Here is a 13,644-nt window from a genome sequence, read left to right as displayed (position 1 = left end):
TAAAATGGGTACTGAATTACATATGTGTACACTGGGCCAGTTATCCTCTGCCCTCACCTGAAGACCATATTTGGTTTTGACTCTCCACGTGCAAAGCCACAGGAGATTGATTAAAGAGGAATACAAACATTATACAAATGCCAGGTTTGAAGAATTTCACAAAACAGGGGCAAGTTACTTTCCAACTCAAGTTAAAATTCACGTAATTTTTTTATCTCTCCTTCCCTAATCCTTCATTGAGTTTCTTCCCCTGTTTGGTCAGTGCACTTGCTCTTTTCCCAGTTGTAGAATTTGTTATCCACTGATAAGCTCCTGGCTAATTTAATGTCAGAAAAACCCACGTCATCTTTTCCAGCTTGTACAAACACTTTTTCCTGGCTCGAGCTTCAAATTCATTGCCTGCCTCAGTTGCCACATCAGACATATTGAACCTCACTTTTATTGGTTGAACTTGGGCTCAGCTTCCTCCACCATATCCAGTCTGTCACCAATGTGACCGTGGAGCATTATTCGTCCTTGTGCTCCTCGACCTCTCTAAAGTCTTTGACATGGAAGTCCACACCATCATCCTCCAATGCTGTCCTTCACCTCTGCAACCTTGCCAGGCTGCGCCCCTACTTCTCACCCCTCTCCACTAAAACCCTAACTTTATAATCTTGCAACTGGACTTCTCGGCAGTTCTCCTCGACGGCCTTCGCACTTCTACCATTTACGAACTACAAATCATCCCGAATGTTGCAGTTGATGCACTCATATACACTAAGGTTCACACCCCCATCACTCCTATCCTCACTGAACTTTACTGGCTTCCCTTGTTTGAGAATTGACACCCTCTTCTCAAAAAAAAAAAAAACCCCACCACCAATCCATTTGTCCTTGCAAACGATTGCCCCATCTCCTACTTTCCTTTCCTCTCCAGTCCTTGAACATGTAGTCACCACCCATACCCATCTTTCCCACAACCCTATATTTGAATCTCTTCAACCAGGATTGCTGCCCCTGCCTCAGCATTGAAACAGCCCCATTCAGTCACAAATGCCATCCTCTGTGACTGCCTTATTATCCCTCCTTGACCTCTCTAAAGCATTTGATATGGTTTTCTACACCACCCTCCTCCTACACCTCTCTCCCAATGTCCAGCTTCGTGGAACCGTTCCCACTTGATTCTACTCTTGCCTATCCAATGTAGACAGAGCATCTCCAGCAATGGCTTCTCTTCCCACCCCTACACCATTAATCTGAAGTCCCCCAAAGATCTATCCTTGTCTCCTTCCTCCTCCTTATCTACTTGCTAGAAACCATGATGTTATCATCCGTAGATGTGGATCGAATTCTACATGTATGCTGCCGACACCCAGCTTTATTTCTCCACCACTTCTCAACCTCTTCACTGCCCCTGTGTTATCAGCCTACTTGTCCAACATCCAGTCTTGAATAAGCCACAATTTCCTCCCCACCCTGGCCATTGTCTCACGTTGAATCAGACATTTTGCAACCTCTCTGACCCCGAGCTGAACATCCAATCCCATATTCTTTCCATCGCAAATTCTTTCTACATCCTCTTCCATAACAGCACTGATCTCTGCCCATTCCTCAGCCTTTCCACTGCTGAAACCCTCATCCATGCTTTTCTCTACTCTGGAATCAACCATTCCAGTGTTCTCCTGGCTGACATCCCATCCTTCCACCCTCTGAAAGCTACAGCTCATTCAAAACTCTGCTGCCCATATCCTAGCCCATACCAAGTCCCACTCATGCATCACCCCTGTGCTCGCTGACCTACATGTTGTCACGGTCCCCTAGTCCCTCAATTCTAAAATTCTCGTCTTTAAATCCCTTCATGACCTTGCCCCTCCCTATGTCTGTAACCTTTTCCAGTCCTACAACACCTCACCCTGCCCACAAACTCTCCACCCCTCTGATTCTCGCATTTTGTGCACCCTTTGCCCCATTATTGGCAGCCATGCCTGGAGTAACCTAGGCATTTTTTGAGGATGTAACTGGTAAAATAGATAAGAGAGAACCAGTGGATGTGGTGTATTTGGACTTTCAGAAGGCTTTCGATAAGGTCCCGCATAAGAGATTAGCATGTAAAGTTAAGGCACATGGGATTGGGGGCAAGGTATTGACTTGGATAGAGAACTGGTTGGCAGAAGAAAGCAAAGAGTTGGAATAAACGGGTCTTTTTCCAAGTGGCAGGCAGTGACTAGTGGGGTACTGCTGCGATCGGTGCTAGGACCTCAGCTATTCACAATATATATTAATGATCTAGACAAGGGAACCAGATGTAATGTCTCCAAATTTGCAGACGACACAAAGCTGGGTGGGCGTGTGTGCTGAGAGGAGGATGCCGAGAAACTCCAGTATGATTTGGACAGGTTGGGTGATTGGGCAGAAGCATGGCAGATGCAATATAACGTGGATAAATGTGAGGTTATCCACTTTGGTGGCGAAAACAGGAAGGCAGATTATTATCTGAATGGCAATAGATTGGGAGAAGGGGAAGTGCAACGAGACCTGGGTGTCCTTGTGCACCAGTCGCTGAAGGTAAGCATGCAGGTGCAGCAGGCGGTTAAGAAGGCAAATGATATGTTGGCCTTCGTAGCGAGAGGGTTTGACTACAGGAGCAAGGATGTCTTGCTGCAGCTGTACAGGGCCTTGGTGAGACCACATCTTGAGTATTGTGTGCAGTTTTGGTCGCCTTACCTGAGGAAGGATTTTCTTGCCATGGAAAGAGTTCAGCGAAGATTCGCCAGGCTGATACCTGGGATGGCAGGAATGACGTATGAGGAGAGATTGGGTCGATTGGGCTTATACTCGCTGGAGTTTAGAAGAATGAGAGGGGATCTCATTGAAACTTATAAAATTCTGACAGGACTGGACAGACTAGATGCAGGAAGGATGTTCCCGATGGTCGGGGAGTCCAGAACCAGGGGTCATAGTCTAAGGATAAGGGGTAAGCCATTTAGGACAGAAATGAGGAGGAATTTCTTCACCCAGAGAGTGGTGAACCTGTGGAATTCTCTACCACAGAAGGCAGTAGAGGCCAATTCATTAAGGGGAGAAAGCAGGGACAGGGTACTGAATTTGGATGATCAGCCATGATCGCATTGAATGGCGGAGCAGGCTCGAGGGGCCGAATGGCCTACCCCTGCTCCTATCTTCTATGTTTGTATGCATCATGCTCTGGAATTCCCTCCCTAAACCCCTCTGCCTTGCCAGCTCCCTCTTTCCTTTAAGACACTCCCTAAAATTCACCCTTTTAACCAAGCTTTTGGTCACGGCTCCTAATATACGGTGTCTATTTTTCTCTGATTACGCCTCTATGAACCACCTTGGGACATTTTTCTATGTTAATGCTGCGTATAAATACAGATTGTTGCTGTTCATCAGTGGTAATAACTGCTATAGAAATATAAGTTGATATTGTATCAGAAATGTATTTTTGATTTTTATGGGGGAGTTCTGGATAAATTTCAAGTTTTGATGAGTTTAAATTTTGTCCCTTAAAGTGCTTTTTCCCTGTTCTCCTGAAGGTGCTGGATATGATTCCACACAGGTCCTTGCGGCCTCTGGTATTTCACATAGGTGACCATTATTCACTTGAGTCTAAACAGTGCATATCCGCATTTGACTGCTGAGTCCAATTCTGACTTCATCCCCTGCCCATACATGCACAAAACGCAGATAGTGATCAGCGTGTGAACTGTGAATGATTTTTTTTTCCACTATAGCACTTCAAGTGCTGCCCTGATGAGATCAAGATGAACAATGAGCAACTTTTAAAATACTCCCTTCCAGTGCTGACTTAATGCTGATCAAAACAATTTTTTTTGACACACCAGCATATATAAAAAAATTATCTTTTGTAAAAGAATAATACTGTTTTGTAGCTGTTGTAGTGTATGTAACCCATGAATCATTTGGTTGCTGCATTGTTCGTTGGAATGTATGGAGGAAGAGGTTAGAACAGCAAATGCTCAAACATTGGAGCTCTTCAGCATCAAGACCTGCGGTGTGTACGTCTTGTTGGGCTTGGTTGGCAGCCATTGAAAGGGCGATGGAGTGATGCATTTTATATTCTGTTTGGTGGTTGCAGATTGGGTAGGTTTTCTAATGGTTAAAATATCATTACTTATATATGGTAGCTGAGCTGATATTTTATCTTTCCTGTTTTGCAGGTGACAGCTAAGATAGCTGTTTCTTTTGTCACTCTTCAATATAATGTCACAATTCCTGCAACAGGTATGTTTTCTCCCCGCCTTTTTAAGATTTTTCACAACAACAACTTGCATTTATATCGCACCTTTTAATGTAGTAAAACATCCCATGGCGCTTCACAGGAGCGTTGTCAAACAAAATTTGACACCGAGCCACATAAGGAGATCTTAGGGTAGATGACCTAAAGCTTGGTCAGAGGTAGGCTTTAAGGAACGCCTTAAAGGAGGAAAGAGAGGCGGAGAGGTTTCGGGAGGGAATTCCAGAGCTTAGGGCCTTGGCAGCTGAAGGCACAGCCACCAATGGTGGAGTGATTAAAATTGCGGATGCGCAAGAGGCCAGAATTGGCGGAGCGCAGAGATCTCGGAGGGTTGTGGGTCTGGCGGAGATTACAGAGATAGGAAGGGGTGAGGCCAAGGAGCAATTTGAAAAGAAAACTGAGGATTTTAAAATCGAGGCGTTGCCAGACCAGGAGCCAATGTAGGTCAGCGAGCATAGGGGTGATGGGTGAACAGGACTTGGTGTGAGTTAGGATACAGGCAGCAGAGTTTTGGTTGAGCTCAAGTTTACGGAGGGTGCAAAGTGGGCGGCTGGCTAGGAGAGCATTGAAATAGTCAAGTCTAGAGCTAACAAAGGCATTGAGGAGAAGAATTACTCGTGTGGGCCACTGGCCTTCATATCAGAGTTATACACTTTAATGATGGTGGTGTTTCCTTGCCAGTTTTCTCCTTTCTCTGTCCTCTCCTAAAGCTGTTGATTCCGTGTTGGCATATGGGCATTGGTTGACCACCTGTATTTTATACATATGAACCTAGATGGTGAGTGTTGGCAGGTTATTTGACTGGGCCTAGGGAGTGGTGTAAATCAGAGCGGAGCTTTATCCTGGCAGCCACATGTACATCTGCAGCAGCGATTGAAAGCAATCAGGAATGGGAGTCTTGATTGATTGTCCCTTTCCCTTAGACCAACTTTAGTGTCTTTATTGCTGCCGTGAATAAGATCGGCCAATTCGTTGGGGTACTTTTTAAATGTTATGGATGCAACTCAAAACTTTTTCTAACTTTTTTCAAAGGTGCTAAGTTTCCTTAAAAAGAGGCATGTATTATTGCAAAATGTCTCTAGTCTTTGAGAATTAAATAAACTTATTTTAGGAGGTTATTTTCCATTGAAATAAAGTTCAGTTTTTATATTCTTCATTTAATGCATTTCTATTTCTCTTCTGATCCTGCACCAAAACAAGAAAAAAATATTATTGAAAATTGCACATTATTGCTATAGATTTGTGTAGCCACCACATTGTAGTTAATGTTTTTTTTTATTCATTGATGGGATGTGGGCGTCGCTGGCTAGGCCTGCATTTAGTGCCCATCCCTAATTGCCCTTGGGAAGATGGTGGTGAGCCGCCGCCTTGAACCGCTGCAGTCCATATGGTGTAGGTACACCCACAATGCTGTTAGGAAGGGAGTTCCAGGATTTTGGCCCAGCGACAGTGAAGGAACGGCAATACAGGTCCAAGTCAGGATGGTGTGTGGCTTGGAGGGGAACTTGTAGGTGGTGATGTTCCCATGCGTCTGCTGCCCTTGTCCTTCTAAGTGGTAGAGGTCGCGGGTTTGGAAGGTGCTGTTGAAGGAGCTTTGGCGAGTTACTGCAGTGCATCTTGTAGATGGTACACACTGCAGCCACAGTGCGCCGGTGGTGGAGGGAGTGAATGTTGAAGGTGGTGGATGGAGTGCCAATCAAGCGGGCTGCTTTATCCTGAATGGTGTCGAGCTTCTTGAGTGTTGTTGGAGCTGCACTCATCCAGGCAAGTGGAGAGTATTCCATCACACTCCTGACTTGTGCCTTGTAGATGGTGGAAAGGCTTTGGGGAGTCAGGAGGTGAGACACTCGCTGCAGAATTCCCAGCCTCTGGCCTGCTCTTGTAGCCACAGTATTTATACGGCTGGTCCAGTTCAGTTTCTCATCAATGGTAACCCCCAGGATGTTGATAGTGGGGGATTCAGCGATGGTAATGCCATTGAATGTCATGGGGAGATGGTTAGAGTCTCGCTTGTTGGAGATGGTCATTGCCTGGCACTTGTGTGGTGCGAATGTTACTTGCCACTTGTCAGCCCAAGTCTGAATGTTGTCCAGGTCTTGCTGCATATGGACACGGACTGCGTCAGTATCTGACGAGTCTCGAATGGTGCTGAACAGTGTGCAATCATCAGCGAACATCCCCACTTCTGACCTTATGATGGAGGGAAGGTCATTGATGAAACAGCTGAAGATGGTTGGGCCTAGGACACGGCCCTGAGGAACTCCTGCAGTGATGTCATGTGATTGAGATGAATGACCTCCAACAACCACAGCCAACTTCCTTTGTGCTAGGTATGCTTCCAACCAATGGAGAGTTTTCCCCTTGATTCCCATGTGTTGCAGATTAGTGGATATTTATTATGAGTACAATATTAAAGGAGAGGTTTCCCATGGAGAATTGCAAAATCGGTGTCCAGTAGCGCCAGGTTTAATTTTAATCACAAAAAAAAATATTTGGTAGTTTTAGACTAACTGACTTGTTTACGTTTTCTCTCCCTTTTCTGTCACTTTTCTCTCTTGAAGGCATTGGCTCTTTGCTGAGGCACCAGCCTGTACTTCATTCAAATGGCCTTTCTTCACGTGTGAGCCTTGACACTGATTGTGGCATGCATCACATCCAAGCCAATCCTGTCCTCACTGGTATCCACACATAGATACTTGAGGCAGGGGGATCACTGGATGATGATCAGGACCATGTATCCTGGCTGGCTGTCTCCACTTTGACAAAATTGTACCAGCAGAGATTTGTTAACGACAAGGTATGTTTGACAAATGTAGTAGATTTTTGAAGAAGTGACAAGTTGGATAGGTAAAGGGAGTACTATAGTAGTGTAGTATATATTGATTTTCAGAAGACTAAAGAAGTTTCTCCTGCTCTCTGTTCTAAACCCCCCTTTCAATTTTAAAGGGGGAACCTTTGAAGGTGGTGGGACAAGTTGAGAAGGCTATTAAAGCATATGGGATCCTTGGCTTTATAAACAAAGGCATGGAGTATAAAAGCAAGGAAGTTATGCTGAACAGTTATAAATTGCTGCTAAGACCCCAGCTGGAGTCTTGTGCTCAATTCTGGGCACCACACTTGAGGAAGGATGTCAAGGCCTTAGAGAGGGTGCAGAGGAGATTTATTAGAATGGTACCAGGGATGAGGGACTTCAGTTATGTGGAGAGACTAGAGAAACTGGGGTTGTTCTCCAGAGAGCAGAGAAGGTTAAGAGGAGATTTGATGGAGGTGTTCGAAATCATGAAGGGTTTTGATATGATAAATAAGGAGAAACTGTTCCCAGTGGCAGGAGAGTCAGTAACCAGAGGAGACAGATTTAAGGTCATTGACAAAAGAACCAGAGGCGAGATGAGAAGTTGTTTTTAATACAGCGAGTAGTTATGATCTGGATGCACTGCCTGATGGGGTGGTGGAAGCAGATTCAATAATAACTTTCAAAGGGGGGAAATTTGTAGGGCTATGGGGAAAGGGCAGGGGGACGGTCCCCGGCAATCGAGTAGATGGGGGGTCGGTGTCGGGGAGCTCGGCGTAGAGGGAGGGTGAGATCGCAGTACGAAAGATTAACGGGATGGGGAGAGGTTGCAGGTGAGGAGAAATCGTGGGGAGAGGGGGAGGAGAGATTGTGGGGGGCTGGGGGAGAGATCGCGGCAGGTTTCCTCGAGAGACCAGAGGAAGCACTCCTGCTCCTCCTAGCCCACAAGCAGTGCTGGAAAAGCACTTACCTGCTGGACCTGGCAGCTCCCGTCTCCCTTCAGCTGTTGGGTTTCCCGGGCCCTGGGAAACCCAGCCTGTGGCCGTTTTCCGACCTGTCACTCGAGCGGGTTACTCGTCCGACCCTAAACACGACCTGGTTAAACCGGAAGTAGGCACGTTCACGGTGGGTTGTTGCTAAGTTTCCTATTTTTAACAATTTAACCTCCCCACCCACCCGCCCGCCCGTCCTGGGAGGGCAGGGGTGTTAAAATTACCCCCATAATTTCCAAGGCTTTGACACTTTTCTGCCTCAGGATCCTAGGATGTATCTGGTCAGCCCTGGTGCTTTGTCTTCCTTTAGCCTAACTAATTTATCTAAAATTTTCCTTTTATCCATCATAATATCACACCTTTTGCTCTTAATCATCTCAGCATTCACATCTTCTCCGAGCTCTGTTCTCCAGCCACCAATCCATTCCCCTCCCTGGCCACTGTCTCAGGCTGAACCAGACTGTTTGTAACCTCAGCGTCTTAATTTGGCCTGAGCTGAGCTTCCCACCTCAAATCCTCCCCATCACTAAGATCACCTCCTTCCACCTGCATAATATCTCCCATCTCCACCCCTGCCTCAGCCCTCATCCATGCTTTTGTCATCTCTAGACTTGACTATTCTAATGCTCTTCTGGCCGGCTTCCTATCTTCCGCCATCCATAAACTTGAGCTCATCCAAAACTCTGCTGCCTGTATCCTAACTCGCACCAAGTCCCGTTCACCCATCACCCCTGTGCTCGCTGCCCCGTGTCCTAACTCGCACCAAGTCCCGTTCACCCATCACCCCGTGCTTGCTGACCTCCCAGTCCAACAACGCCTCGATTTAAAAATTCTCAACCTTGTGTTCAAATTCCTCCATGGCCTCGCCCCTCCCTATCTCTATAACCTTCTACAACCCTCCGAGATATCTGCTCCTCCAATTCTGGACTCTTGCGCGTCCCCAACTTTCTTCGCCCCACCATTGGCGGCTGTCCCTTCAACCGTCTAGGTCCTAAGCTCTGGGATTCCCTCCGTAAACCTCTCCGCCTCTCCACTTTTCTCTCCTCCTTTAAAACACTCCTTAAAACCTACGTCTTGTCCTACTGTCTCCTTCTTTGGCTCAGTGTCAATGATTTTGTCTGATTACGCTCCTGTAACGTGCCTTGGTTGTTTTACTGTGTTAAAGGTGCTATATAAGCAAGATGTTGTTATCTTTCTCTTGAGCAAAGACTTCTGCAAAGTACTTACTAATTACCTGTGCCATTTTTTTTGATGAACCTCTACAAATTGACAATCTACTTCTCTCACCTCACGTTTAGCAATTCTCTTACTACTGACACACTTCTTTTGATGTTGTATGAAATATTTCTCTTATATTCCCTCTTGGCTTTCCTTATCTTGCACTTAACCTTTTATTTTCTCATATTCTCTTTTAGCTTTTCGTTATTTTTATAGGTGCTCTCATTCAATTTTAATTGGTTTCTATCCTCTTTATTTTTCCATGGCATCCTAAAACTACTAGTTATTTCTATTTTAATGGAATATACGTATCCTGTACCTTTGCAATCACTTTTTAATAAATCCCACTCTTGCTCTACAGTCCTGTGTGCCAATTTCTCCTACCTCACCTGAGCTAGCTTGCAGCTCATCTTTCTAAAATCTGCACTAATCCAATATGATGATCTAGTTTGTCTACTGATTTTTATTCCCTTTCTAGTTGGATCTTAAACCTTATTACATTACAGTTATACTCCCATGATATTACTCACCCATATTTAGTTCACCTACCTGAGCTATTTCATTGCTCATTGTGAGATCTAGCAACGCCTCCACCTTTAAAGGTCAACTAACATATTGCTTGAGAACATAAGAAGTAGGAGCAGGAGTAGGCCATACGGCCCCTCGGGCCTGCTCCGCCATTCAATAGGATCATGGCTGATCCGAACCTAGACTCACGTCCACTTCCCTGCCTGCTCCCCGTAACCTCTAATTCCCTTATCAGCTAGGAAACTGTCTATCTCTGTTTTAAATTTATTTAATGTCGCAGCTTCCACAGCTCTCTGAGGTAGCAAATTCCATAGATTTACTACCCTCTGAGTGAAGAAGTTTCTCCTCATCTCAGTTTTGAAAGGGCAGCCCCTTATTCTAAGATTATGCCCCCTAGTTCTAGTCTCACCCATCAGTGGAAACATCCTCCCTGCATCCACCCGATCAAGCCCCCTCACAATCTTATATGTTTCGATAAGATCGCCTCTCATTCTTCTGAATTCCAATGAGTAGAGGCCCAACATACTCAACCTTTCCTCATAAGTCAACCCCCTCATCTCCGGAATCAACCGAGTGAACCTTCTCTGAACTGCCTCGAGAGCAAGTATATCTTTTCTTAAATATGGAAACCAAAACTACGCAGTATTCCAAGTGTGGCCTCACCAGTACCCTGTATAACTGAAGCAAGACTTCCCTGCTTTTATACTCCATCCCCCTTGCAATAAAAGCCAAGATTCCATTGGCCTTCCTGATCACCTGCTGTACCTGCATACTAACCTGTGTTTCATGCACCAGGACCCCCAGATCCCTTTATACTGTAGCACTTTGCAGTTTCTCTCCATTTAGATAATAACTTGCTCTTTGATTTTTTTCTGCCAAAGTGCATAACCTCACACTTTCCAACATTATATTCCATCTGCCAAATTTCTGCCCACTCACTTAGCCTGTCTATGTCCTTTTGCAGTTTTTTTTATATCCTCCTCACTCACTGCTTTCCCTCCCATCTTTGTATCGTCGGCAAACTTGGATATGTTGCACTTGGTCCCCTCCTCCAAATCGTTAATATAGATTGTAAAGAGTTGGGGGTCCCAGCACCGACCCCTGTGGAACACCGCTAGTTACTGATTGCCAACCTGAGAATGAACCATTTATCCCAACTCTCTGTTTTCTGTTAGATAGCCAATCTTCCACCCATGCCAGTATATTACCCCCAATCCTGTGATTTTTTATCTTGTGCAGTAATCTTTTGTGTGGCACCTTGTCAAATGCCTTTTGGAAGTCCAAATACACCATATCCACTGGTTCCCCTTTATCCACCCTGTTTGTTATGTCCTCAAAGAATGCGAGCAAATTTGTCAAACACGACTTCCCCTTCATAAAACCATGCTGACTCTGTCCGATTAAATTATGCTTATCCAAATGTCCTGTTACTGCTTCCTTAATAATGAACTCCAACATTTTACCAACCACAGATGTTAGGCTAACTGGTCTATAGTTTCCAGCCTTTTGTCTACCTCCCTTTTTAAATAAGGGCGTTACATTAGCAGTTTTCCAATCTGCTGGGACCTTTCCTGAATCCAGGGAGTTTTGGAAAATTACCACCAATGCATCCGCAATCTCTACCGCTACTTCTCTCAAGACCCACTTGAGGAAGGAGTTCTGTATACACATTAGGAATTGCATTCCCTTTTCTCCACTTACTTACACTCTGTCACAATTGATAAATTGATCATTTAAAACCTCCCAGAATATAATTTTGCTGATCATCTCTCTAATTTGACTGTAGATTTCCTCCCTTGTTTCCTTCCCACAATTTGCATGCATTAATTCCTGGAAACGATCACCTATGATAGGCCTATTTGTACTTTTGTTTTACATATAAAATTTGAGTCTGAGTATCAATAAATAGTGAATTCTTTGTTTCATTTCTTAGATGAAAAGGCTGAACAGTTTATTCTTTACTATTATGGCTTTAAAGACTTGGCCACAATTTTCTTTTATACATTGGTTGCTATCATTCTCCATGCCATCGTGCAAGAGTACGTGCTTGATGTGAGTATAGTTACATTTTTTGGAATCTCTGAAGTGATGTTGGATTTTTGCAGCTATAAATAAAATGACCATGAACTTTCATTTCAGAAAATCAACAGGCGGATGCACTTTTCAAAAACAAAACACAGCAAATTCAATGAATCTGGACAACTCAGTGCCTTTTACCTGGTTTCTTTTGTCTGGGGAATGTGTATTCTAGCCTCTGTAAGTATAAAGTTTATTTTGCATAGTTAATTGGTTTCACTAAATATAGTGCATTACCACATGGCCTAAGCAAACACTTTCTCTTTAAATTTTTCTATAGGAAAATTATGCAACAAATCCTACAAATTTATGGGAAAGCTACCCCCATACACTGATGCCGTGAGTACTTTAAGAATTCCTGCTAGTGAAAGAAGCACATATTGGAAAACAGCAATGCCACATCCTTAAACTAGTTATCAAATGAATGCTCCCCTCTTTTTCCCCCCTGCAATCTTTTGCAGAGCATCAATATCCCACATCGTATCTGTGATGTTCCCCACAATCTAATACCATGTTGACACTCGCTATCCAGACTATTGCATTAAAAAATTGTAACTAGTGAGAAGCTCTGGAGGGTAGTACTGCCTTCAGAAAGGGTACAAGGAAATTGAGGGAGGGTGAGCCAAATTCAAACCTGGGCATTGCGATAAACTTACTGGGCATGATGTCAGATCCTTTACGTGATGTGAAGGATCTGGCTATAACCAGAATTTTAATTGTAAAAATTTTCTGTTTATTTAAATCTACATAAGTCTTAAATTGTCATATGCCAGGAGCTCAAGACATTAAAGAAAATTATTGGAATGAAGATTCGTTTCCAAAGGGCTGCATCTTGCTGACCAGTAACAACATGCATACAAGAGTTGAAATATGCTATGTATTTGATTGCTGATAGCTACTAAGTTTAACACTATAAGCGCATATTATAGCAATCCCAGGTGAAGAGCACTAGCAATCCCAGGTGAAGAGCATGATCAATCACAGTTATGTCATCCTGTCAGAATGAATGTAGGAAAGAGAAGTTATGTCTTCTCGTGGTGAAGAAAATTGTGATATTTGTGCAGTAACTTAGTTCAGAGCTGCCAGCAAAGGATACCATAGATGTCTGGAACTCCATGTGTTGCTTATAGTAATGATAACGTTTTCAAAATATTTAGCAGTGTATGTATTTAACTATTTGTACTCAAGTATGTTTTATTCTGTGCATTTTGATTTCAGCATGGAACTGTACAGTACATTATTTTGCACTAAATTGTCACATTCTCTTGTATATTTTGTGATACATTTTGTTATCCTTTTAGATTTCAGGTGAAGTTTTTCTATATCGCACAGTTGGCTTATTGGTTTCATGCCTTGCCAGAACTTTATTTTCAGAAAACCCGAAAGGTGGGCATAAGTGCTCTGTTTTTAGAATGATGTTGTGCATACCTTCGCAGCTGCAGTGCCAGATATTGGGAGGGATGAGTCAATTAACAAGGAAAGTTAAGTAAAGATAAAAGTGGTGATTTTTCTCTCCCAGTGTAGAGTCTCGCTAGCGGCGAATGTAATGGCAAAGAAGTTGTAGACGTTACTTTTCCGACCCACGCTAACGGCTAACAAAGCTCTGTGGTGGGGCATTGTAAAGTTACCTTGAATGTCTAAGCCTACATTATGGAAACCAGTTCTGAGATTCCCTGATGGCTGAGTGGACAAAGCCACTGCTTGGTGTAGCTATACAGACCAGAATGTTCTGGTTTAAGTTGCCAGTCTGTGCTGTTCAGAGCCAAGCAGCAAGTGTATAG

General features: G+C 43.9%; 1 protein-coding gene across 3 annotated transcripts in view; it reads left to right on the top strand.

Moving 5' to 3' along the window:
• The window catches only part of tram1 (translocation associated membrane protein 1), a 33,155-nt gene that overhangs the window by 4,000 nt on the left and 15,511 nt on the right, over positions 1-13,644 (top strand). For all 3 annotated transcript variants that reach the window (XR_015079018.1, XR_015079019.1, XM_085993141.1), the window contains exons 2-6: positions 4,182-4,245; positions 11,721-11,839; positions 11,927-12,043; positions 12,144-12,202; positions 13,165-13,249. Coding sequence is in view for 1 of the 3 variants with exons in the window: in XM_085993141.1 (XP_085849267.1) it covers positions 4,182-4,245; positions 11,721-11,839; positions 11,927-12,043; positions 12,144-12,202; positions 13,165-13,249 (444 nt within the window). In the remaining 2 variants the exon portion in view is untranslated. The remainder of the gene's footprint in view (positions 1-4,181; positions 4,246-11,720; positions 11,840-11,926; positions 12,044-12,143; positions 12,203-13,164; positions 13,250-13,644) is intronic.

Source organism: Somniosus microcephalus, chromosome 7, assembly GCF_052327205.1.
Source record: "Somniosus microcephalus isolate GS21.2 chromosome 7, FLI_Smic_1.0, whole genome shotgun sequence".
In the NCBI taxonomy this organism is placed as follows: domain Eukaryota; kingdom Metazoa; phylum Chordata; class Chondrichthyes; order Squaliformes; family Somniosidae; genus Somniosus; species Somniosus microcephalus.
Note: the sequence above shows the minus strand (reverse complement) of the source record. Positions and strands in the feature narration are given on the sequence as shown.